The sequence below is a fragment of the Anolis sagrei genome, chromosome 11 (genome assembly GCF_037176765.1).
Source record: "Anolis sagrei isolate rAnoSag1 chromosome 11, rAnoSag1.mat, whole genome shotgun sequence".
Lineage (NCBI taxonomy): Eukaryota > Metazoa > Chordata > Lepidosauria > Squamata > Dactyloidae > Anolis > Anolis sagrei.
This window is the reverse complement of record NC_090031.1, coordinates 8,629,936-8,655,771: the sequence shown is the minus strand read 5'-3', so window position 1 is coordinate 8,655,771 and position 25,836 is coordinate 8,629,936. Positions and strand designations below refer to the sequence as shown.

The 25,836-nt window shown below is 42.1% G+C and overlaps 1 protein-coding gene across 2 annotated transcripts in view; it reads left to right on the top strand.

The window, feature by feature from the left end:
- Positions 1-3,220: 3,220 nt before the first annotated feature.
- CNTRL (centriolin) overlaps positions 3,221-25,836 on the top strand; it is a 73,621-nt gene continuing 51,005 nt past the window's right edge. Inside the window, exons 1-10 of one of the 2 annotated variants that reach the window (XM_067471845.1) lie at positions 3,221-3,526; positions 11,404-11,658; positions 13,548-13,681; positions 14,249-14,379; positions 14,840-14,981; positions 16,922-17,108; positions 17,514-17,707; positions 22,825-22,947; positions 25,158-25,380; positions 25,580-25,689. In XM_067471845.1, the coding sequence (XP_067327946.1) occupies positions 11,436-11,658; positions 13,548-13,681; positions 14,249-14,379; positions 14,840-14,981; positions 16,922-17,108; positions 17,514-17,707; positions 22,825-22,947; positions 25,158-25,380; positions 25,580-25,689 (1,467 nt within the window). In that variant the 5' untranslated portion in view covers positions 3,221-3,526; positions 11,404-11,435. Of the gene's footprint in view, positions 3,527-11,403; positions 11,659-13,547; positions 13,682-14,248; positions 14,380-14,839; positions 14,982-16,921; positions 17,109-17,513; positions 17,708-20,834; positions 20,876-22,824; positions 22,948-25,157; positions 25,381-25,579; positions 25,690-25,836 lie in introns of those variants that run through there. The other variant, XM_067471846.1, reaches the window with a different exon arrangement.

Here is a 25,836-nt window from a genome sequence, read left to right as displayed (position 1 = left end):
GAAACCAAGTAGTGAAAGAAGGAAAGAAAGAAAGAGGGAGAGAAGGAAGAAAGGAGAGAAAGGGGGAGGAAAAGGGGGAAGGAATAGGTAGGGACCTCTCTTTCATAATAGTCCAGATATCTACCTCAACTTTGATAAGTTTTACTATAGGCCACAGCAACGCGTGGCAGGGCACAGCTAGTAATATATTATAATGCATTATAATAATAATGAGCCTGACAAATGTCACATGTTCCAGACAGAACAATGTCTTAAAACACTATTCTACCATTGCTTTGGTAGAATGATTTGCAACACTACTAGTCTCACTTTTCATCCATTAGGTTCAAAAAGGGAGATTGCATTAAATTAGATTAGCATTCAAGGAGAGCCTTTATGGAGGTTTGGAAGCTGAGGTTAGATGGCCATCCATTGGGAAGGCTTTAATTGTGTCTTCCTGTATAAATAATAGTAATATTTGTAATATTTTAACATTCAAAATATTTTAGAAAAATCTTTTAACAGTTTTAATAAGGAGACATTGATTATAATAATAAATAGGGTTGGATTGGATGGCCTCTGCGGTTCCCTTTTAACTCCATGATTCTTTTCACTCTATCTCCGGTTTTCCTCCTCGAATGGGAATTTCTTTGTAGGACAAATAGGAAACTTTTTGGAGTTTGGAAAAAGTTTGGAAAAAGTTTGGAAAAAGTTTGGAAAAAGTTTGGAAAAGCTAGTTGTAAACCAAATATAATAACTTTTCTCCCCTAATCCCAAAGGATCAGAACATTGAATAAATAATGTTTCATAAATAAATAATATCCCAAGCCAAAAAGGGACAGGGTGGGGGGGGGGGACTTTATTGCTCCATTATTTATTCTGCAAACGGTCTTTTACGGGAAAATATCCACTGCCCTATTTGTTTTGCACTTGCACAACCTTGGCAGGCCATCTGTTTTGTAGATCCGGAGGTTATTACACTTAATATGCAAATACAAGGGATGCAAAGACACCTAGTGCAAAGGTTGCATTCAAAGAATATCAAAAGCTCTATCTTCCTCTTTTTTTGTTGTTTTTCTTTTGTCCCTCCTTTCTCTTTCCTTCTTTCTTTTTCTTTCTTCCCCCTGTCCCTGTCTTCCTTTTCCTTTTCTCTTTTACTTTCCCTTCTTTTTCTCTTTCAGAGTTCCTTCACAATGGAGGAGTTGTGATCCAACAACAATCCCCATCATCCCCAGATAGTAGTAGGTGATGGTGTCCTAATGGATGATCTTTTTATTGCCATCCAGTGGACATATTGGGAATTGCATCTCCTTGATACTCTGTCCCAGCTCCAATCTCCGGTCCTTTGCTGCCATCAAGTGGCCACATGAAGAAACTGCACCCGTTTTTCTTTGGCAGCTAAGACATTTAGGCCTCTCTCTACTTGATTACAGAGAGCAATTGGCTACCTTGATTAGTATTGAATGGCCTTGCCGCTTCAAAGCCTGGCTGCTTTCTGCCTAGGCAGGGGATCCTTTGTTGGGAGGTGTTAGCTGGCCCTGATTGATTTTTGTCTGGAAATGCTAATCAAGGTGGCCAATTGAAATATTATCATACAGCCCGAAAATCTCAGAGCAACCCAGCAATTTTCTCCATGCATGCACTTTTTGCATTTGGTGATGAGAAGCCTCTGAGCATGTGCAGAGTGCCATTTTCTCCATGCATACACTTTTGGGACTTGGAAATAGGAAACCTCTGAGCATGTGCAGAGTGCCATTTTCTCCATGCATACACTTTTGGGACTTGGAAATAGGAAACCTCTGAGCATGTGCAGAGTGCCATTTTCTCCATGCATACACTTTTGGGACTTGGGAATAGGAAACCTCTGAGCATGTGCAGAGTGCCATTTTCTCCATGCATACATTTTTTTGCATTTGGGAATGGGAAGCCTCTGAGCATGTGCAGAGTGCCATGTTCTCCATGCACACACTTTTTGCATTTGGTGATGGGATGTCTCTGAGAATGTGCAGAGTGCCATTTTCTCCATGCATATACTTCGGCATTTGGTGATGGGAAGTCTCTGAGCATGTGCAGAGTGCCATTTTCTCCATGCATAAAGTTTTTGCATTTGATCATGGGTAGCCTCTGAGCATGTGCAGAGTACAATTGCTGGGCTCGCTTTCTGAATGGGAAGCCTCTGAGCATGTGCAGAGTGACACTTTCTCCACGCATACACTTTTGGCATTTGGTCATGGGAAGCCTCTGAGCATGTGTAGACTGCAATTGCTGGGCTCGCTTTGGGAATGGGAAGCTTCTGAGTATGTGCAGAGTGCCATCTCCATGCATAAACTTTTGACATTTGGGAATGGGAAGTCTCTGAGCATGTGTAGAATGCCACTTTCTCAATGCATACACTTTTTGCATTTGGGGATGGGAAGCCTCTGAGCATGTGCAGAGTGCCATTTTCTCCATGCATATACTTTTGGCATTTGGGAATGGGAAGCCTCTGAGCATGTGTAGAGTGCAATTACTGGGCTCGCTTTGGGAATGGGAAACCTCTGAGCATGTGCAGAGTGCAATTTTCACCATGCATATACTTTTGGCATTTGGTGATGGGAAGCCTCTGAGCATGTGCAGAGTGCAATTGCTGGGTTCACTTTGGAAATGGGAAGCCTCTGAGCACGTGCAGAGTGCCACTTTCTCCATGCATACAGTTTTTGCATTTGGGAATGGTAAGCCTCTGATCATGTGCAGAGTGCCATCTTCTCCATGCATACACTTTTGGCATTTGGGGATGGGAAGCCTCTGAGCATGTGCAGAGTGCAATTGCTGGGCTTGCCTTGGGAATGGGAAGCTTCTGAGCATGTGCAGAGTGCCATCTTCTCCATACATACAATTTTTGCATTTGGTCATGGGATGGCTCTGAGCATGTGCAGAGTGCCATTCTCTCCATGCACACAGTTTTGGCATTTGGTGATGGGAAGCCTCTGAGCATGTGCAGAGTGCAATTGCTGGGCTCACTTTGAGCCAGGGAGAAATTGCACTCTGCCCATGCTCAGAGGTTTCTTCCATTACAGAATGCAGGATGTGTATCTCCCTAGAGAAATATTAATTATAGTATTAATCATGTTGCAATATTAGTGTGCCAGAGAGAGAGAGAGAGAGAGAGAGAGAGAGAAAGCGTGCGCCCATTGGCTGGCTCTCTCCTAGCCCCGCCCCCTCCATCCTAGCCCCGCCCCCTCCTCCTCGCCCCTCCCTCAAAACAAAGATGGCGCTGCCAGGTGAGGCGTCTCAAAGCCTTCTCTCCGTTTCCAGTCTTAAACGAGGGGTTTAAGCCCCTTTTCCCAATAAGCCTTGCTGTTTTAAACACCCCTGGAGTCTGGGGGGAAGAGGGGGAAGAGTTAATAAAGAAAGCGGAGAGGAAAAAAGCAAATTTTGGAGGAAATAGATCTGTTTTAAGGAAAATCCGGGCCGTGCGCATGCGCGTTGCCACAACGGGCGAGGCGAGGCCTGCGGGGTTGCTATGGCAACGGGAAACACCAAACCCTGAGGCAGAGAAAGGATCCAGGTAAGGAGGGGCGAAAGCGGTTTAGAAGCGAAAGATGTGTCTACACCAGCGTGGTAGCCGTTTTAAGATACCAGTATTGAAAAGACTGAGCTGGGAGAAAAGAAACTTTAATCAAGTGAAGTTTGTTTCTGCCACATTTTGGCCTCTTATTGCAGGCCTGCAGGATGGGGTTTGTTGTGGTTTGTTGTGGTGGTTAATGGAGGCTCTGAGGCCGTGCTACGAAATGTGACATTTGTGTTTCTTATTTGTTTTATTTATCGTGTCATCAGCAACCAGACATTTGTATTCCATTTTTCACAAAAATGTGTTTTGTCTGTTTGTTTGTTTGTGTTTCTTATTATATTCATTCAAATATATTTCTCCATACCTTCAAAAACAACTTCAGCTAAGGATAGCATGTCTCCTCTGGATGAATGCCTGGAAGAGATTCCATCTGAACATTAGGAAGAACTTCCTGACTGTGAGAGCTGTTCAGCAGTGGAACTCTCTGCCCTGGAGTGTGGTGGAGGCTCCTTCTTTGGAAGCTTTTAAACAGAGGCTGGATGGCCATCTGTCGGGGGTGCTTTGAATGCAATTTTCCTGCTTCTTGGCAGCATGGAGTTGGACTGGATGGCCCATGAGGTCTCTTCCAACTCTTATGATTCTAAAAGGTAATGGACTGGATGTGGAAAAACAAATTGAAACCGAATCCAGATCAGTTGTGTCAACCAGTCCTGGATGGGTCTTCCCCTGGAAGACTGTCTCAGCAGCTTGGGATTCTCCTGGATCCGTCTCTCCAAATGTCAACCCAGGAAGATGCAACAATGGTCAGTTATAATCAATAGGAGCATAGTGTCTAGATCTAGGGAAGTAATGCTACCCCTCTATTCCGCTTTGGTTAGACCACATCTGGAATATTGTGTCCAATACTGGGCACCACAATTCAAGAGAGATATTGACAAGCTGGAATGTGTCCAGAGGAGGGCGACTAAAATGATCAAGGGTCTGGAGAACAAGCCCTATGAGGAGCGGCTTAAAGAGCTGGGCATGTTTAGCCTGAAGAAGAGAAGGCTGAGAGGATATATGATAGCCATGTATAAATATGTGAGAGGAAGCCACAGGGAGGAGGGAGCAATCTTGTTTTCTGCTTCCTTGGAGACTAGGACGCGGAACAATGGCTTCAAACTACAAGAGAGGAGATTCCATCTGAACACGAGGAAGAACTTCCTGACTGTGAGAGCCGTTCAGCAGTGGAACTCTCTGCCATGGAGTGTGGTGAAGGCTCCTTCTTTGGAAGCTTTTAAACAGAGTCTGGATGGCCATCTGTCAGGGGTGATTTGAATGCAATATTCCTGCTTCTTGGCAGGGGGTTGGACTGGATGGCCCATGAGGTCTCTTCCAACTCTTTGATTCTATGAATAATAATAATAATAATAAAACTTTATTTGTACCCTGCTACCATCTCCCCAAGGGACTCGGTACGGCTTACATGAGGCCGAGCCCACAATACATCAGCAAAAACAACAACAACAGCAATACAAAACAATAAAATGAAACTCATAAACAAAAACAAGCAGTAAACATTATCAATAGCACAACAATGCTTAAAAATCTATGGCTGGGCCAAATGTAATAATTAATTTAAAAAAAATGCTGAGCATGAGCAGGTTAAATATATAACTAGGGTAGAATTTCAGAGAGGAAAGGGGTGTGCAGACAATCCTAGATCATTGATAAAGTGCATTTAGGGACATATTGCTGGGAGTTTCCTTATTCTGGGAAGGCACACTGGAACAACCATGTTTTCAGGCTCCTCCTAAAGACTGCCAGAGTTGGGGCATGCCTGATGTCCTTGGGGAGTGAGTTCCAGAGTAGAGAGGCCACCACCAAAAAAGCCCAGTTGTGCTTACTAACACCTTTGGAAGATCTGCCAGCTGCGCTCCTTCCTAGATTTGAAGAACCCGAAAATGGTAGAGCACGCACTGTTCACCTTAAGGTTGGACTTCTGCAATGCGCTTTACATGGGGCTACCCTTGTACCAAGTTCGGAAGCTCCAACTGGTTCAAAATACAGCAGCCAGACTGGTTACACACCACTGGTTGCCAATTAGTTTCTGGGCAAGGTTCAGTGACTTCCTGGCCTATCCCAGCAAGACGGCCCAGAAGAATCCCATGCTCAATGTTTTAAATTGTTTTTATATGATTTTTATTAAGTGATTTAACCTGTTTTAATCGATGTATTTATGTGTGTTCGCCATCTAGTTGTTGCCAGTCTGTATGCCTCCCTGAGTCGACTTTGGGCTGAAAACGGTGGGATAGAAGTGTGCTAAATGAAATTAAATAAATTAAATAAAAACATTGAAGTGTAGTAAATAAAATAAAATAAAAATATTGATCTCACTACCTCTGAGGATGCCTCTAGAACATGGCCATATAGCCCGAAAAAACCTACAACAACCCAAAAATATTGAAAGCTGCTGAGAGCTCCAGAAGAACCAACAGGAATAGACTCTTCCATCTAGCTCTCTGTGGAGGTGACCAACGCTATCTCTGTTCCATGGCCAGTGCTGAAACCAGATTGAAATGGAACTAGATAATCCCTTTCATTCAGAAAACCCTGGAGTTGGGAGGCCACCATTGTTCCTTGTTGTTAAATGTTGTATTACATGTGTGTTTTGTTACATAGTGTTATATTTTGTTGCATTGTGTTTATCATTTGTGTTTATCATTGATTAGGTTCAATCAGGTGACAATGTTATATAGTGTAACACTATTTCGTTACATAGTGCTTATCATTTGTGTTTAGGTTCAATCAGGTGACGTTATACTTTGTTTTGTTTTTATTTCCTTTTAAAGCTTTCTAAACGGCTCCATTGTGTTCAAGTGACACTGTCACACTATGATTTTTGATCCTGTGTTACTTGTGTTTTTGGTTTTATTTTGCTGTAATTTGTTGTCTGGGCTTGGCCTCATGTAAGCCGCCCTGAGTCCCCATTGGGGAGATGGTGGTGAGGTATAAATAAAGATTATTATTATTATTATTATTGATAAACTAGCCGTCCCCTGCCACGTATTGCTGTGACCCACTCTGGTTGTCATGGGGGTTCTGTGTGGGAGGTTTGGCTCAATTATATCATTGGTGGGGTTCAGAATGCTCTGTGATTGTAGGTAAACTACAAATCCCAGCAACTACAGCTCCCAAATGTCAATATTCTATTGTCCCCAAACTCCACCAGTGTTCACATTTGGGCATATTGAGTATTTGTGTAGAGTTTGGTCCAGATCCATCATTGTTTGAGTCCACAGTGATCTCCGGATGTAGGTGAACTACAACCCCAAAACCAAAAGACACTGCCCACCAAACCCTTCCAGTATTTTCTGTTGGTCATGAGAGAACCGTGTGCCAAGTTTGGTTCAATTCCATTGTTGGTGGGGTTCAGAATGCTCTGACTGTAGGTGAACTATAAATCCCAGCAACTACAACTCCCAAATGACAAAATCAATTTTTTTGAGTGAAGGACATACATTGGGTTGTTAGGTGTCTTGTGTCCAAATTTGGTGTCAATTCGTCCAGTGGTTTTTGTGTTCTGTTAATTCCACAAACGAACATTACATTTTTATTTATATAGATGCCATTATTTCCTAATTCATTCTATCATAAAAACATAGTTTTTGTGGCAGCCACAAATGCAAAGTTACTGGAGTAAAGCAACTATACTTTCAATTAAACAGGAAATAACACTTTCTAACCAATGAACATCAAATCTGATTTAAAAAGCCATATGTGCAATCGATTAAGTTAATTAATAAATACATGACTCTTTTGCCTTTAAGAGAGTGGAAAGCATGCAGGCCTCAACTGCCAGTCCCAGAAGCCCCAGTCATGAGGAATGCTGGGACTTGCAGTTCAACAATACCTACAAAATCCTCATATTCTGGCCATCTTATTAGATATGCAAATACATGCAAATCAACGTCCCTTAGCCTTCTTAATTTAATGCAGAAACCTAAATATGTTCTCATTTCAGTTCAGCTACTTGCAATAAGAGTTGTGTTTACTTTTTGTCATTGAGAAAGAGACTTCTAGGCTTTAATTGAAAAGACTAAGGTCCCTTCTTCACTGCTATATATTCAAAGCAGATAACCCATATTATCTGCTTTGATTATCCAATTCTACATTGCCATATAATAAAGTATAATACAGATAAACTGGATTTTATATGGCAGCGTAGAAGGGGCCTAAGTTTTCTTTCTTGATATATTGTTCTAATATGTGTTCTCCTTTCTAGCATTAGAGACTACTGCATGTTGTACTTTTTTGGTTCTGCTTTTCCAGGACAAAAATAAACATTTGTCAAGAAGGACTCAGAATAGAAGTCTTGTTTCATTGGATTTGGGTATGTGTTCGCTTCAGGCAATATGACTGGCTGCTTTGTGTAGAACCAGATGATGGCCTACAGCAAAGACCATATGAGCCATCAAAAGGCACATGCTTTATATATCAAGTGAACCAAAGTAACTTTTTTTTTTGCAATTCTCCCTTTCATAACTGCTACTGGGCTGATAGGTGGTGAATTATGGGAACAGATGGAACTGCATTTAGTTGTGGTTGAGAAAGAAAAGCATTGAATTAGCTTATATACACCATAAGACCTTCCCTTCGTTTTTTGTTTGGTTTTTTTGGAAGCAGATGCTTTCAAAACAGTTTCTTCTAACCTAACCTTCCCACATTTAATTTGTTTGAGTTCCAACCATTGGGATATTTTAATGCTAATAATAATAATAATAATACTTTATTTATATACCGCTCCATCTCCCCGAGGGGACTCAGAGCGGTTCCCAGGTAACATCACAAAACATACAAAGTAAAAAAACAACATAACCATAAGATTAACAAAACAAAATACAAGCATAAAAATTGTCGCCATAACACACATATATTAAAAGTAATCCTGCCTGTTCAAGGCAATTTAAACATTTAAAAGGCCGGGCCAAGATTTGTGCAAGCCCAAAAATTCTAGGGGCCCCGGGAATTAAGTGCAATGCTATGGCAGGCAACAATAATATTAGGTACGAGTCTGTGGCTGTTCGTTCCGGGGCCAATTAGAGGAAATGATCTGGGTAATTGGTAGGAAGAATATGGCCATATTCGACAATATGTAGGGCTGAGTTAGAACTGGTAATTTTCAAAGGCTTGTTGAAACCACCAGGTCTTCAAACTCTTACGAAAGGAGGGGATGGATTGGGCCTGTCTTATTTCCCTTGGAAGGGCATTCCAAAGGCGGGGGGCCACCACTGAGAAGGCCCTCTCTCTCGTCCCCACCAATGGTAGTGGGACCGAGAGGAGGGCCTCCCTGGAAGATCTTGGAGCTCGTGCCGGTTCATGGAAGGAGATGCGATCGCAGAGATAGGCAGGGCCCGAACCGTTTAGGGCTTTAATGCTTAACATTTGCAATTCTATAGGTCCCAATTTTATATAGGAATTGTATGATTCCTTAAAAAGGAGTCTTCAGATAATAATAATAATAATAATAATAATAATAGCAGTGTGATAATATATGTTCTTTGTTACTCACAAAGTAAGATGCTTGGGAGCTGCAGATTAATGCATCTCCTGTCAGCACTAGTCATTCTAAGTAGTGGGGATGAGAACTGGCAGTTACAGGTCAAAATCCTCAGCCACATTCACTTCTGTGAATCTGAAGAAAGGCTTGAAATCCCTTAATTAAATTGATCTGCTCAACTCCACTTTGCCTTCCTCTTTTATTTCTTCCAATGCTGTGGAAACGTAAACATAGGTATCTCTTTGAATCACCACCATTTCAGTATAAGGCCAAGAAAAACCACAGTTTCCTGGAATCATACTAAAGAGAGAAATGAAAGTTTGCAAAGATGCAGCATTGGAATTCACCCTTGCTGCACAGCCACGTTTTATTGAATACTAGCTTGGGGACCCGGCGGTGCCTGGGTTATTAGAGGTAGGCATTGTGTTCCAAAATTGGTCTTTATCAGTTATTTATGTGGCTTTCAATGGTCTTAGGAAATTAGTGAAGGTACTGTGAATCCCCTTGTCCATGGTCCATCCTCCTCCAAACAGCATCAGGATGGAGAGTGGGTCATGTGGGCTCTGTGTGCCAAGTTTGGTCTTGATCAGTCATTGGATGAGGGTTGCAGAGGTCTCAGGAATTGTGGAGGTACTTCAAGTTCCATCATCCATGCTCTATCCTCCCCAATTCGAACCAGGATGTCGAGTAAGTCATGCGGGCTCTGCGTGCCAAGTTTGGTCTTGATCTGTCATTGGTAGGAGCCACAGTGGTCTGTGGGTGCCCAAGTGTTTTAAAGTACTACAAATCCCATAATCCGTGGTCCGCCTCTCCCAAACCGCACCAGGACGTAAAGGGGGTTATGTGTGTCAAGTTTAGTCCAGGTCCGTCACCCGTGCTGATCGCAGTGGTCTGTGAAAGTGGCAACCAATGAGAAAGCTGCCACATACATACACACATACAAACATTCACTTTTATTATAATTATAAACGTGCACTTAGTGGGTTCTTTTTGTCCAAATACTGAAAGATGAGGCTGCTTAATAGTGGCAAAGAAAAGCTCATTGAAGAAATATATAGCAGAAAGTATTCTTTGGCAAAACTGGGTGTAATTTTTATGTTTGAGCAGCTACAAGAATGTATAATGTATAGATCCAAGTTGTTGGAAATGCGTGAAAATGTTGGGAAAATGTCTTACCAAAAGGCCCAGAAATATTGAACTGGGATACACTGGATGCAAGAAGGTAACAATGACATTGAAACCTGAATTGTATTTTTTAGGGATACTAAATGACCAATTAGAAAAGAAACATGGAGAATTACTATTATATATGATTCCAATAGCAAGAATCCTTTATGCTCAGAGATGGAAAGAAGCAAATATACCAACACAAGAATAGTGGCTGATGAAACTATATATGAATTAGCTGAGATGGAGAAATCGACAATGTTGACCAAGGAGAAACCCTTGACTAAATTCAAGAAAGATCTGGAGCATATTTATTACTTTTACTAGCCGTCCCCTGCCACGCGTTGCTGTGGCCCACATGGGGGTTCTCTGTGGGAGGTTTGGCCCAATTCCATCATGGTGGGGTTCAGAATGTTCTTTGATTGTAGGTGAACTATAAACCCCAGCAACTACAACTCCCAAATGACAAAATCATTTTTTTGAGTGAAGGACATACGTTGGGTTGTTAGGTGTCTTGTGTCCAAATTTGGTGTCAATTCGCCCAGTGGTTTTTGAGTTCTGTTAATCCCACAAATGAACATTACATTTTTATTTATATAGATACAGCACAGAACATAGAATCATAGAGTTGAAAGAGACCTGGTGGGCTATTCAGTCCAACCTCCTGCCAAGAAGCAGGAAAATTGCATTCAAAGCACCCTCAACAGATGGACATCCAGCCTCTGTGTAAAAGCTTCCAAAGAAGGAGCCTCTACCACACTCCAGGGCAGAGAGTTCCACTGCTGAACAGCTCTCACAGTCAGGAAGTTCTTCCTAATGTTCAGATAGAATCTCCTTTCTTGTAGTTTGAAGCCATTGTTGGGTTCAACTATTGGTTTTCTGATGAAGAGTGTTATTAAATGTAGAAAGGTGGAAATAAAGTGATACTTAAAGGGAACCAACAAATAAGTTGAATCTGTAAGTGGGAGGTTTATAGATTTGTTCAGCAGGGGTTTGTTTAGAATGTGTAGTGTTTGGTGTTTAGTTATATAATAATGTTTTTTCATGGTAGTTTTAATTTCATTCTGTGTCGTATTTTATAAGTATGTATTTTCTTTGTATGTTTGAGTAAAAGGATTTTTATGCGCAAGGGAAGGCCTTTATGAAGAGCTTGTATTTCTCCTTGCAGCTTCTCACCATCGGCATGCCACATTGTGTGCAATGAGTAAACGCCGGCTGCAACGGGCGTCTCCTCGGACGAGGCTCATGTCTCCATCTCGTACCCAGAGTCCAGTATCTGCTCCGAGTTCGACCAGCCGGTCCCCATCTCCTTACAGGGGACATGAAACACCACCTCTTTATCTCACCACAGAACATGGATCTCAAGGGGATGAAGCTGAAGTCAAGGATTCAGCCGTTCCTTCTGAGCACCTGGTTGGACAAGGTATTGAACTAAAATTGCATGCCCTGTATTTGGAAACAATTGCATTTCCAAAGCATCTTATAATACATTTTTTAATATTTACTTAAATCAAATGCTCACCTTTTTTAGCTAAACGACCTTAGCAAAATTAGGGTGCGCATTAGATTTGCATAATGCGGTCATCTTCGTGTGGAGCCAAAGCCAAAGAGGAAGCTGCTTTGGGAGCACCTGGAGATCCTATTTGCAGGACTTTATCTCTAATTCAATTCCATGGCTCAATGCCATGCAACGATGGGATTTGTAGTTGGTGAGGCATCAGCATTCTTTGGCAGAGAAAGCTCAAGAACGTGTCACTTGCTTACTTTACTTAGGCGATCCCTCATTGTCCAAGTGGGATTGTCTTCCAAGATCAGTTTACTGGCGGTGGGTCCGTAGGTGACTATGGAGCCCTATTCTTGATCTGCATCTTCTCCCGCAGTGAGGGCATTGGTTTCCAGGTGGAAGGTGGTCCCGGTCAGGGTTGGCTTGACGCGCTTTCCTCTTGGCACATTTCTCTCTTTCATCCTCCATTCGTGCCTCTTCAAATTCTACAGCACTGTTAGTCACAGCTGACCTCCAGCTGGAGCGCTCAAGGGCCAGGATTTCACAGTTCTCAGTGTCTATGCCAGAGTTTTTAAGGTTGGCTTTGAGCCCATCTTTCAATCTCTTTTCCTGCCCGCCAACATTCCGTTTTCCGTTCTTGAGTTCGGAATAGAGCAACTGATTTGGGAGACAGTGGTCTGGCATCTGGACAACGTGGCCGGTCCAGCGGAGTTGATGGCGGAGGACCATCGCTTCAGTGCTGGTTGTCTTTGCTTCTTCCAGCACGCTGACATGTCCACTTGTCTTCCCAAGAGATTTGCACCATTTTTCGGAGGCAGCGCTGATGGAATTGTTCCAGGAGTTGCATGTGACGTCTGTAGATAGTCCACGTCTCGCAGTCGTATAGCAGGATTGGGAAGACAATAGCTTTATAAACAAGCCCCTTGGTATCCCTGTCCTCAAAAACTGTCTTGTCAAACTACAGCTCCCAGGACTCCATAATATTGAACCAAGGCAATTAAAAGGGATTCATTCTGCAGCATCCTAAGATGCATCCTAAGGTTCCTCTTCTCATTGCTGAATTGGTGCTCCAACAAACACTTTTGTGTTTAAAGAAGGAATTCTAAGCAGGCAGCAGCTGTAAAGGCCATATTACAGATATTCTTTTGAGAATTTCCTGTATTGGAATTACTTTTGTGTTTTTCCTGATTGTTGATCTTTAAAGGGCATCTTATTTCTCTTTGGTAGTCTACAGTGTTTGGCAATATGTCCCTGTGAATTGCAATTGAAGCAATTTCTATATTCTTTATTTGTATGCCTATTCTTTATCATGTAGTTTGAGCTTGCTGGATCTCTGCTTTCAAGATTTGTAGATCCCTTAATATCAATACAATAGTCTCTTAATCTTCCTAAGGCTTGCTCAAAAGTCAATTGTGGGCTTGCTTTCAGAATTATGCTATATGGCCATTACAAAGGGTGCACCTTTTGCCGCTTTGCATTACATTCATTAGCAAATCCCTTTTTTGGTTTCAGGGTTTTGAAAATTGAGATGCGCATTAGATTTGATGTCTTATGAGATTTGAATAAATTACGAGTAAATATCAAAACAATAAGAACAACATAAAAGCTTAGAAGGAAAATAACTTTGTAGCAGGTAAAACAACACCATAAAAACTTGAAAATATAAAAAGTTATTTGTATGGTGATCAAAAGAAAAATCTCAGAGGATTTGTCCTTTGCGGCCATTCTAACGTTTTCAGTTTTTCTTTTTCCAATGTCGTCATGTTGTTGTATTCTCCTCAAAACATCTTGTTACTGACTTGTTACAGGCGACAACTGTATTGGCCCAGGCACCAGGTACATAACTGAGTCTCTCATCAAGAAGCTGGCCAAGCAGGAACATCTGGGACGCATCACTTCTCTAAATCTTTGTCTTGCGAAAGATGGAGGAAAGAAGTTCAAGGTATGTCATTTTCACAAGTTTCTGTTCATATCCTGTGGGGGGTGGGATCGCAAGTGCCACTAATGCTGCTCTTCCATTTTTGATTTAGGAAAGTGATGGGTGCAGCCATAATATTGCCGTAAGAAACTAGCAATAGGCATTGTTTGTCATACTTTTTAAAATGAGGCGTCTTTTTTAACACTGACCATATTTGGACAATGAATACTTCTTAGATGTTGTTTTTCTCTTTGAGTCACTGCAAAAGTGAGGAAGTCACAGTTAACCATCATTTCCTGTCAGATCAGAAGTTAGATTTGGAAGACAGAATTTCATCATCCAAATGAAGGTTGATTGGTGCTTCTTTTTCCCTGTGCTGTTGTCAGTCATAGAATCCTAATTTAAGAAGTTCCAAATGGTTTGTTTTAAAGTATCATTTCAATAACTTAACTGCTCCAAAGTAAGCTGGCAAAATAATAGTCCACAGCTGATTTGCTTTGATAGCATGAAACATTGTCCCCATCTGCATGGTTTGCAGCCTTGCTGTTTTCTTCTTGAGGTTTACGGTCTTGGTTTGTTTTTGTGTTTTAGTACATCGAAAATCTGGAGAAGTGTGATAAATTAGAGACCCTCAATCTGAGTCACAATCTGATTGAGAAGATTGAAAAACTCGACAGACTTTTAAAACTAGTTGACCTCAATCTGTCTTACAACAAAATAAGGTAAGCAAAGGGGGAAATGAACAAAAAGATAGGAAGAAACGGTATTGTGAACGGTTTGCTATGAGTTTTCCAGGCGGTATGGCCATGTTCCAAAAGCATTCTCTCCTGACATTTCACCCACATCAATAGCAGGCATCTTCAGAGGTGGGAGGCCCTATGTAGACTTGTCCACGCTGCATGGTATACAGTAGACAATACGGTATTGTTAATGTTTCTATATCATAACATGGCGCCTTAGAATTCCCAAGGCATACATACATTGTGAGTGCTGAAGAAAGAACAATAGTTGTCAAAAAGAGAAATGAAAATGGCGTGGGATACAAATCTTGGTTTTTTTTGTTACACAAGACAGTTTTTAATAGGCGAATATGCTGTCTCAGTCCATATTTCCCTCATCACTGAGACTAAGATTCTGCACATTTCACAATGTCTAATTCTGCTATTTGTTGTTGTTTACTAGTAAAATAGAGGGTATTGAGCACCTACACAATCTGCAGAAGCTGAATCTGGCTGGGAATGAGATTGAGCGAATCCCTGCATGGCTGAGCAAAAAGCTCCGGTCTCTGCGAATCCTAAATCTGAGAAAAAACAAAATATCATCAGTAAGTTATTTTGATCTATGAAAATGTTTCACACATCCAAATGATGTGTAAAAATGTTTTTGTTGCCTATATTGTCAAAAGGCTTTCATGGCCAGAACTGGGTTGCTGTGAGTTTTCCGGGCTGTACAGCCACGTTCCATAAGCATTCTCTCCTAATGTTTTGCCCACTTGCCTAGTTTCTAACAGACCTCACAAACTCGCAGGATGCCTGCCATAGATGTGGGTGAAACGTCACGAAAGAATGCCTCTGGAACATGGCCAGACAGAACGGAAAACTTCCAGCTACCTGTTTATTTCTGTGTTCAGGTCTTTTTCTTAAGAGAACACTTCTTTACATTTCAATGTTACTGTGTTTCTGGACTTGACTTCATTTTATTTTTTAATTAGTCGCTCTCCACCAAGGTGCTCCGAGCGACTTAAAATCTAAAATAGCATTTACACAATATAAAAACATTCAACATAAAAACATTCAACAGTGACTATTTGGCAAATTAGATCTGATTACTTAAATGCACAACCAAACAGCCAAGTCTTGAGTGCCTTTACAAAAGGTTGCAACTCCGACATTGCTCTAATATATGGAGGCAATGAGTTCCACTGAATTGGAGCATAGGTCGAAAAAGCTTCACGCCTTGTAGCTTCCAGGTGTACCTCCCTAGGGCCTGGTATGTATAGGAGATTTTCTTGGGTGGATTGAGGTAACCACTGATGGAGAAAAGGAATGAGGCAGTCCCTAAGATATAAAGGTCCTTGGCCATTTTGAGCTCTAAATGTCAGGATCAGCATCTTGTAAGAGATCCCATGTTCTCTTGATACCCAATGCAGTTGTTGCAGAATCGGTGTAATATGGGATCTTATAGATGATCCCGCTAGCAGCCTGGCCACTGCATTTTGGACCATCCGAATCTTCTGGGGTGTTGACTTCGGAAGGCCAGCATATAAGGCGTTGCAATAGTCCAACCTCGTGGTGACTGTTGCGTGGATTACCGTTGCCAATGCTTCTACCGAAAGGTAGGATGCCAATTTCCTTGCCTGGCAAAGATGAAAAAAAGCCTGCTTACTTATGGCAGTGATCTGGGCCTCCATCTTCAGCGATGAGTCCAACACATCCCCAAGGCTTTTAACGGAACCAGAACTTCCCCATCAAAATCAGGCAGAGACTGGATTAATTCTGGCGGCTGGCCGGGCCAGAGTATCTCAGTTTTAGCAGCATTCACTTTTAGTCTGCTCGCTCCAGCCAACTCATCACTGCTTTCAAACACAGCCTAAAGTTCTCAGGAATCGCAGTTGTCCCAGGTTCGAGATGCAAGAGTAGCTGGGTATCATCTGCATACTGGTAGCACTCTATGCGAAAGCTCCGCACCAGTCCAGCAAGTGGCCGGACGTAGATGTTAAACAACAGGGGCAAGAGGATAGCACCCTGGGGAACTCCACAGCAAAGGCGGGAGCTCTCAGAGCCCTCTGTCTCCGGTCCCGGAGGAACGAATTGAACCATTTCAGGGCTAAACCTCGTACACCAGACATAGCCAATCGATGAATCAGCAAGTCATGGTCCACGGTGTCAAATGTAGCTGTGAGGTCCAAGAGTACCAATAGCACTGATCCGCCTCAGTCTAACTGACGACGAATTTCGTCAGTAATAGCTACCAAGACAGTCTCTGTCCCATGACCTGAGCGAAAGCCTGATTGAAAGGGGTCCAAACCCGCAGTCTCATCTAAGAATTGCTGTAGCTGCCCCGCCACTGTCCGTTCAATCACCTTGCCCAAAAATGGAAGGTTTGACTTACTACATCTTTCTTTCTTTCTTTCTTTTTTGAAGTCAACTTATAGAGAGTTATATCCTCTCTATACATAGCTAAATTGTATGCGTTTGATAAATTGTATGTGTCTGAGTAGAAACGGGATGCAATCCTCGCACTTTTCTTTTTTTTCTTTCCCAGCTCCATGAGGTTGCTAAACTCAAGCCTCTAAAGGATTTGACTTCTCTGTTCCTGGCAGACAATCCTGTTGCAAACTTACCACATTACCGTCTTTATACAATTTTCCATTTGAGGTCCTTGCAAGATCTTGAGGGACGCCCAGTGACAAACCACGACCGGCAGGAAGCTCTGGAGAGGTTTAATTTAGGTAAAAAACTGTTTCACCTGCATGCAATTGCAAGGCAACCCTATGCATTAATGTTTATTCCTAAGTCATGACATTTAAAACACCTTTGTGATGGGTTGCTGTGAGTTTTCCCGGCTGTATGGCCATAATAATTAATATGTTGTTGAAGGCTTTCATGGCTAGAATCATTGGGTTCCTGTGAGCTTTCCAGGCTGTATGGCCATGTTCTAGAAGCATTCTCTCCTGATATTTTGCCCACATCTATGGCAGGCATCCTCATAGGTTGTGGGGTCTGTTGGAAACTAGGCAAGTGAGGTTTATATTATTATTATTATTATTATTATTATTATTATTATTATATATCTGTGGAATGGAAAGAATATCCCCAGAATGTGTCTTGATATGCTGGTTTGCTGCCTTTTGCAGAAGAAATAGAAAATCTAGAGAAGGACTTGGAGAAAACCACAAAGGAGTTGGAGGACCTTAAAAACAAGCAATCAGACCTGCTCGAACAGCTTCAGCAGCAAGAGGAGCAGAACAGGTTATTGAAACAGAAAAATGCACAACAGAAGCAAAGCCACAAAGACCTGGAGAGTGAGATGGAGACCAAAAATGAGCTGGTAAAGCAATGCTTGTTTTTCTTAAAATCACCATATACGACTCAGTATCCACATTTGCCCTTCTATAAATACACTCTTTCTCTAAATATATTTAATTTGCTTTGCCGACAACACTCAGTTAACATTAACACTGTAGTCATAAAATTGATTGTACTAGAACTGTAAGTTACCACTGAAATCGTTCATTAAGCGCTTTTTTCTGGTTTCACTGAAAACAGTAATCAGGTTTACATTTTTAGAAATATAAATCTTTTTAGTCTTCATGCAGATTTTATTCCTGACACATCGTTGCATTTAAATGTTGATTATTGATTGGGGTAATGAATTATTATATTATTAAGAAGCTTCTCTTCCTGTTGTAATGTCTTTTTCTCTCTTGAGTTGTTTCTGATGCTTTAATCCTGACTTTCTGGATGTGAAATCTATAGGTGTTTGTTGTGTTAGCCTTTGTATGTTAGCCCCACGAAGGGTGTTCATTAAAGATTTCCCCTGACCCACTTCCTGTGCACTGAGAGCAATGAAACTTGGCCCAGTTCTGAATCCTTCTCTCCATGGGTGCCACAATCTAAGGACACACTCTTTTCCCATCTTTTGAAGCAACTATAAAAGCCAAACTTGTAGAAAATAATAATAATAATAATAATAATAATAATAATAATAATACTTTATTTATACCTCGCCACCATCTCCCCAAGGGACTCAGAGCGGCTTACATGAGGCCAAGCCCAAAACACATCAAAACAGAAAACAATAAACAAACAATACAAAGCAATACAAAATAATATAAATCACATATAACAATAACACACAAGATTTAAAAAAACCTATGGCCAGGCCAGATGTAATAAATTAAAATTTAAAAAATAATGCTGGGTATGACAAGATATAGGATATATCTCGTAGGAGGGTTTTTAAAAAGGGGTACAATCCAACGCAATCCAATGGTTAAAGTGCATTTGTAAGGACGTATTGCTGGGAGTTATTCCTTTATTCCGGAAAGGCACACTGGAACAGCCACGTTTTCAGGCTCATCTTAAAGACTGCCAATGTTGGGGCATGCCTGATACCCTTTGGTGAGTTCCAGAGTCGGGGGGCCACCACCGAGAAGGCCCTTTCCCTTGTCCCCACCAATCACGCCCGCGAGGGAGGCGGGAGCGCAAGCAGGGCCTCTCCGGATGATCGAAAAGAAATGCGTTCATGTAGGTAGGCAGGTCCCAAACCATTCAGGGCTTTGTAGGTAAGAACCTGCACCTTGAATTGGGACCGGAAGATGAACGGCAGCCAATGGCGCCCCTTAAACAGGGGGATTGACCGCTCCCTGTAAGTCACACCAGTTAGTAACCTGGCTGCTGCCCGTTGTACCAATTTAAATTTCCGAGCCGTCTTCAAGGGCAGCCCCACTTAGTAATCCAATCTGGAGGTGACTAAGGCATGGACCACCCTGGCCAGATCCACGAGGTACGGTCGTAGCTGGCGCACGAGTCTTAATTGTGCGAAGGCCCTCCCGGCCACCGCCGACACCTGAGCTTCAAGCATAAGTGATGAGTCCAGGAGGACACCCAGGCTGCGGACCTGTGACTTCAGGGGGAGTGCAACCCCGTCCAGCACAGGTTACCACCCTATACCCCGATCCGGCTTACGATCGACCAGGAGGACCTCCATCTTGTCGGGATTGATCCTCAGCTTATTCATCCTCATCCAGTTGACAGATTGTTCCAAAAGCCATGTTGTGATTTTAGAAATCAGAGTCTCATCCTCTGAAAAATGCTTGCCCTTCAAAATAACTTCATTATGGGAAAGAAGTGGAAGTCTGATGGTGTGAGGTCGGGTGAATAAGGGGGATGTGGGAGAATGTCAGAGCCACAGGAGCATGCTTCCATTTGGGCAACAGGTGAGTTGTGAATGGGTGCATTGTCTTGCAGAAGGCAGACACCTTTGGTGAGCATGTCACATTGTCTCTTAGTTTGGATAGCCTCCCGCCATTTCCGCATCAGTGAAGCCTAGTGTGCCCCAGTGATCATCCCCTTTGCTAGGAAATCCATCTATACGACTCCGTGCTGGTCCCAAAATATTGTGAACATGACCTTGCCTGCCAAGAGTTGGGCACATGCCTTCTTTGATGCTTCCTTTGCATTGACTGGACTTTAGTCTCACGATCAGAGTGATGGACCCAGCTTTCATCCTGCATGATCAGTCTGTTGAAAAAATCCTCCTGGTTTCCATGGCACATCATTGTCAAGAGAGCCTGAGAACATTTGACTCATTCCTGCTTCTGGAAAGGTGTGAGAAGCCGGGGGATCCAGCGAACAGATAACCTTATGCAAGTGAAGATGGTCTTGGATGATATTTTCCATGGACCCCACACTAATCTCGTCATTTTGGGCTAGGTAGCAAATGGTTACACAGCGATTTTCCAAAATGGTGACCTCCACTGACTGGACGGTGTGTTCATCAATAGCAGAAAGGGGTCACCCTGGAATTGGAACTGTTTCCACCAAAGTCCAACCATATTGGAATTGACGATGCCAGTTCTTTTCTCCATCATACGATGGGGAATCATCACCATAAACATCTTTCATCTCATCAAACGTCTCCTTTGGTGTGCGGACTTTCGAGTAAAGGAACTTGAGGACTGCTCTGTATCTGTACAATCAAGACCATTCTCAGTTTTGAGTTGTAAATTGGCACATAACCTATAGAGACTTATATCATAACACATGCGCAGTTTCGGTATCCTGTGATAAATAGAAGTGGGTCAGGGGAAATGTTTAATGAACATCCCTCATATCTACTCTTTTCCTTCTGGATGATAGATGTTGCTTCCCTCTACTTTCCTGTCCTGATTTGATCCAGTTTTTGATGATGCTAGCCTTTTGTTCCTCAGTAAAGACAATCTCTGGGCATTCCCTACATTGAGATACAGTCTCCATGTTTTTACTGCTACCCTAACTTAAGCCATCCCTGCATGGTCCTGATTTAGCTCTACTTTGTTAGAACTTTACTGCAGCATGATTAGGATTTTTTTTCATGATGTTGGATACAAAACCAACCTTAATTTTCCATGTTCAATCTCTCCTGTTGCTCCTATTCTCTCTCTCTCTCTCTTTTTCCCCTCCTTTAGTCCTTTCTTCTGCTACCTCTCGGACCTTGCTGCATGCTCTCCCTCAGGTATCCAACAAGGCAAAGTGGCCAAAGAAGAGCGATAACCCACACTTCTTTACAAAGTGCATACAAGTAGTAGGGTCGCTGCAAAAACGTCATGTTTGGCATTCAAAGGGAGATGGGAAAATACATTTTGGATTTATATTACGTTCAGTTGGCTCCTCATTATTAGGGTCTTTACCCAAATAGTATAAATATAGTATAAATAATACAGTATAAATAATAATAATACTTTCTTTCTATTTCGGGACTGTGGCGCAGCTGGCTGGGAGTCAAGCTGCATTAAGGTCATGAGTTCGAAGCCAGCCCGGGTCGGAGTGAGCTTCCGACTAATTTGTGTAGCTTGTTGCCCACCTTTGCAGCCCGAAAGACAGTTGCATCTGTCAAGTGGGAAATTTAGGTACCACTTATATGGGAAATCTAATTTAACTAATTTATGAGGCCATAAAAATCTCTAGCAATCATTCAAAGAATGAGGAAGTACTTCATCAGTGTCACAAATGGACGGCAAAGCGACAGCTCCCCTGGTGGCCAGAATACCCTCATGAAAAAGCTGGAATGTCAAATGAGCCTCTATGTGTCTGTCTATATATTGTGTGTCTATGGCATTGAATGTTTTCCATGTATATGTACATTGTAATCCGCCCTGAGTTCCCTGCAGGGTGATACGGAAGGAATATAAATACTGTAAATAAATAAATAAATAAATAAATAAATACTCCGCCCTTTTCCCCGAGTGGACTCAGAGCAGATTACAGTATATACACAGACACAGGCAAATATTCAATGCCTTGTTACAAATGACATACAGTGAGACAAATGCACAGACAAAGGCATTTCTGGCTCGGAGATGGTGCTCATCTCCTGGTCTGGGATAGGTGTTCTTTCTCCATTTCCATGCCGAGAAGCATGTGTCCATAGACACCTCTTGGTTGAGTAGCTGGCATGACTGCTTGGAGCGTCTTCTTGCCTTTTCCCACTGAAGCCGTACCTATCTATATACTCACATTTGCGTGTTTTTGAACTGCTAGGTTGGCAGGAGCTAGGGCTAACAGCAGGCACTCATGCCATCCTGTAGATTCAAACTGCCAACCTTTAGGTCAGCCGTTCAGCAGCACAAGGGTTTTAACCCATTGTGCCACTACAGCCCCTTAGACAAGTTTGTATCATTTCAAATAGTAGGAAAATGGAAGTGTTAAAAAAAGGATTTAATAAACGTTAGTAAGCTGAGAAACCAGTCAAATTGTGTGCTTGTGTGCATGTTGGTTATCCACATTGTGTTCGACCTGATTTCCAGGTTTTTGTGGTGCAATGTGTTAGGTAGCAGATGCCTGCGATGCAGTAAACCATATATCAATCCACCCATATAACTGACAAATGCACATACGTCAAGTGAGCTGTGCTGCTTGCTGCATCATGGCCTGTGTGTGTTTGTGTGTGTCGTTTGTTGAACTAACAGAGCAATCTTAACTCGACCAAATGGGGAAAGATCCTGAGGGGAGATCCAATATTCCTGCCAAAAAGCAAGTGGAGTGCAGGGAATTGTAGTTTTTCCACCGGTTTACCTTTTCACAGGTCATTTTTCAGAGATATGGAAAATAGATTTGTGACTGATCCAAATACAGCCAAGGAGGGAGGCCTTTCCTTGATCTTACAGCTTCAGAGCAAGACTATTTTGCTTCTTAAAGCATCTAAATGTCTGGTTAAGATTGCACTGTACTTGTAGAAACATAACACTTTAAGCAAATATTTGAAATTAATAAATAATAAATCCACTTGCCACTTAAGTGTGGCTGAAGGAAAAACCCTTCTTTGCTTACTATTAAAATTTTGATGTTGTCATCTCCATGTCATCTAGGGATCCATGATATTCACATGCTGTTTGAATCTTTGTTTTCATTTTTAAATTAATTGGGGTTTGGTTTTTTTTTTGCAAAACAAACTTTTCCCATTAGCTGAAGCAGAAGGCAATGGCCTTAACACGAGCCTGCCAAAAGCAATATGAGTTGGAACAAGAGCTGGCTTTCTATAAAATTGATGCCAAGTTTGAGCCATTGGGTTATTTGTATCCATCTGAGGTAAGGATTGGAAATGATTTTTGTTTCAAGACGTTAGCATTGGTTTGTGGGTGCTGTTAGGTACTGTTTCCTAATCATTTCCCTGGGTTGTCAACTGCAGAATTATTTTATTTATTTGTTTACTAGCTGTACCCTGCCACACGTTGCTGTGGCCTATAGTAAGAAGTGGAGGTAGATATCTGGACTATTATGAAAGAGAGGTACCTACCTTTTTCTTCCCCTTCCCCTTTCTCTCCTTTCTTCCTTCTCTACCTCTTTCTTTCATTCCTTATTTCACTCTTTGGTTTCATCCTTCCTCCTCTCTTTCCTTCCTTCCCTTCCCCTTTCTCTACTTCTTTCTTTGTCTCATGTCTTCCTTCACTGTTTTCTTGCTTCTTTCACTTTTTATTTCTTTTTCCCTTCCTTCCTTCTTTACCTCTTTCCTGCCTTTCCTTTCCTTTCCTTTCTACTTTATCTTCTTCATTCCTTCCTTCGGTACCTCTTTCTTTCCTTCCTTCTCTCCTTCCTTCCCTCCTTCCCTCCCTACTTCTCTTCTGTCTGGTAGAGTCCCTTCTAACTTTATTCTAGGAGTCTATTTAATATAGTAACGTATAGTAGTAACGTATTATATAGTAATAGATATAACAGTAATATATATATAGTATTGTAATTATATATATATGTATATATGTATATACATAGAGATAGAGAGATAGACATACAGAATATAGATATATACCACCAACCAGTGATCCTGTATCCATCCATATCTATGTGTGTGTGTGTCTACACTGCCATAGAATCCAGTCCTAAGTAGATAATCTGGATTTTACATGGCAGTGTGGAAGGGGTGACTTTGAGTGCATCTAAGCTGTAGATTTAATAAAGAAGGATGAAGCTAGTGAGGGGGGTGGGGGAGAAAAGGGAAGGAAAGAAAAGGAGGAAGGGAAGGGAGGAAGGAGTAATGGAGAAAAGGAAAGGGAGGAAGGAGGGAAGAGAGGGAAGGGAAAGAATTAAAGGAAGGAGAAGGAAGGGAAGTATAGAAAGGAAGGAAAGGGTGGAGGGAGGGAAGGGGGTGTTGGTGTGGATGAGAGAATGAGGAGGAGGTGGAGGAGGAGAAGAAATTGTTCATCCGGAGAGCACTGTGAACCCAAACAAAGATGGACTGGGACCAAACTTGGGAGAAATCCTCAATATGCCCAAAGGTGAAATCTGGTGGAAATTGGGGGAAATTTGATCTTGGGAGCTGCTTGGATGTCCAGCTCACCTGGAACTGAACTGGGCTCACCCCTTCCTTCCTTCCTTCCTTCCTTCCTTCCTTCCTTCATCCTCAGCACACTCTGCTCTATTAGGGGCAGGGCTTACTGGAGCCCCTTGATGGCGGCACCCAAGGGGAGAGCTGAAGACGGAGGAAGAAGGGAAGGAGGAATGATAGAAGGGAGGGAGGAAAGGAAAGAGGAAAGAGAGAAGGAAAGAGGGGAAGGATGAGGGAAAGAGGGAGAGAGGAGAGGAGGCAGGGAAGGCATGAAGGGAGAAAATGGGGGGAGAGAGAAGGGAGAGAAGGAGGAGTGAGAGAGCCAAGGCTGACTCCAAGCCATTGCCAGCACAGGCTCTGCCACGTGGAGCTCTCCTGTGTGTGCGAGTGCGCATGCACCCCACCCACCCCCCATCCCAGTACGCATGCCCAGTGGTATCTTCTCCTTTTTTAGGATTAGTAAGTTCTTTTTTTTGTTTTTTATTATTGATGGTCACACCTTGTATGGTGAGGAGTTTTGTTGCCAAATTTGGTGGGTATTGGCCCAGTGGTTCTTTTGTTTTTAAGCCACTCATTACGACATGAGCATTTTTATATAGATAGATTTGCAACATTTATATACCACCCTTCTCACCCCGAAGGGGACTCAGGGCGGCTTACAAGTAAAATGTAAATACAATATATTATATTATTACCATAGTACAATATTAATATTATATGTTGCTATATTGCACTATAACAATATAGGGTAAATACATTTTATTGTGTAGCATTTTCTTTCTTACATTGATAAGGCCCTTATATTGTCATACCACTGTCCCCTTTTTTTGCAAAGATTTGCAAAAACTAAGTTTTAAAAAACCCCAATTTATTGCAAATTTATCAAGAGCCAAATGCCAGGTATTTAAAATCACTGAATGTTGAAATTATGTATATCCCATTGCGCTGCTTTGACGCATACATCCTTTTAATATAGGATGTTGAACTTGACGACGTACCGGGTGAAAGCCCTTACATTGGGAAAGCCAGGTACAAAAGGAACGCATTCGCTGCCGAAGGTTATATCCCCAGCAAAGCCCAGAAAATGCAAATGGGAAACGTGGAGCAGGAGGAGCAACATAAAGTCCAGCATCTTAAACTGAGTATGGTTAATTCCCTCGATGGACAATTAGAAGAAAAGCAGAGAAAGATTAAAGAAGGTATTGGCATCACCCTCAACCGGTGCCCTCCCTAAGTAAACGAAAACCTTGTGGCTTCTATATTCTTTCCTCTCTATCTCTTTGGATCGTCACCATTGCTTTCTATCCCTTTCATAACTGCAGCTTTGATCTACCTGCACTTAAAATGCTTCAAGTTTTCCAACTTTCTATCTTTGTCCTTTTTTTTTTTTTTTTGTAGCCCAAGAAAAACTGGCCGAATTGAATGGCGAAATTGCAAATGTAGAGCAACACATTTTAAAAGCAACAGAGGAGCTTAAACAAGTCCAAGATGCTGCGGCTCAGAAAAAGGTGTGTCTTGACCCAGTTATGTTTTCAAAAGCCAAAATCCGTATCTTTTGGGGGTTCTAAACCAGGCATAGGCAAACTTTCTAACTTGGGGTCACATGCTAGCACTCCCTGCTAGGAGGACTGGTCTTCCAGTGATGTGAAGGAGGA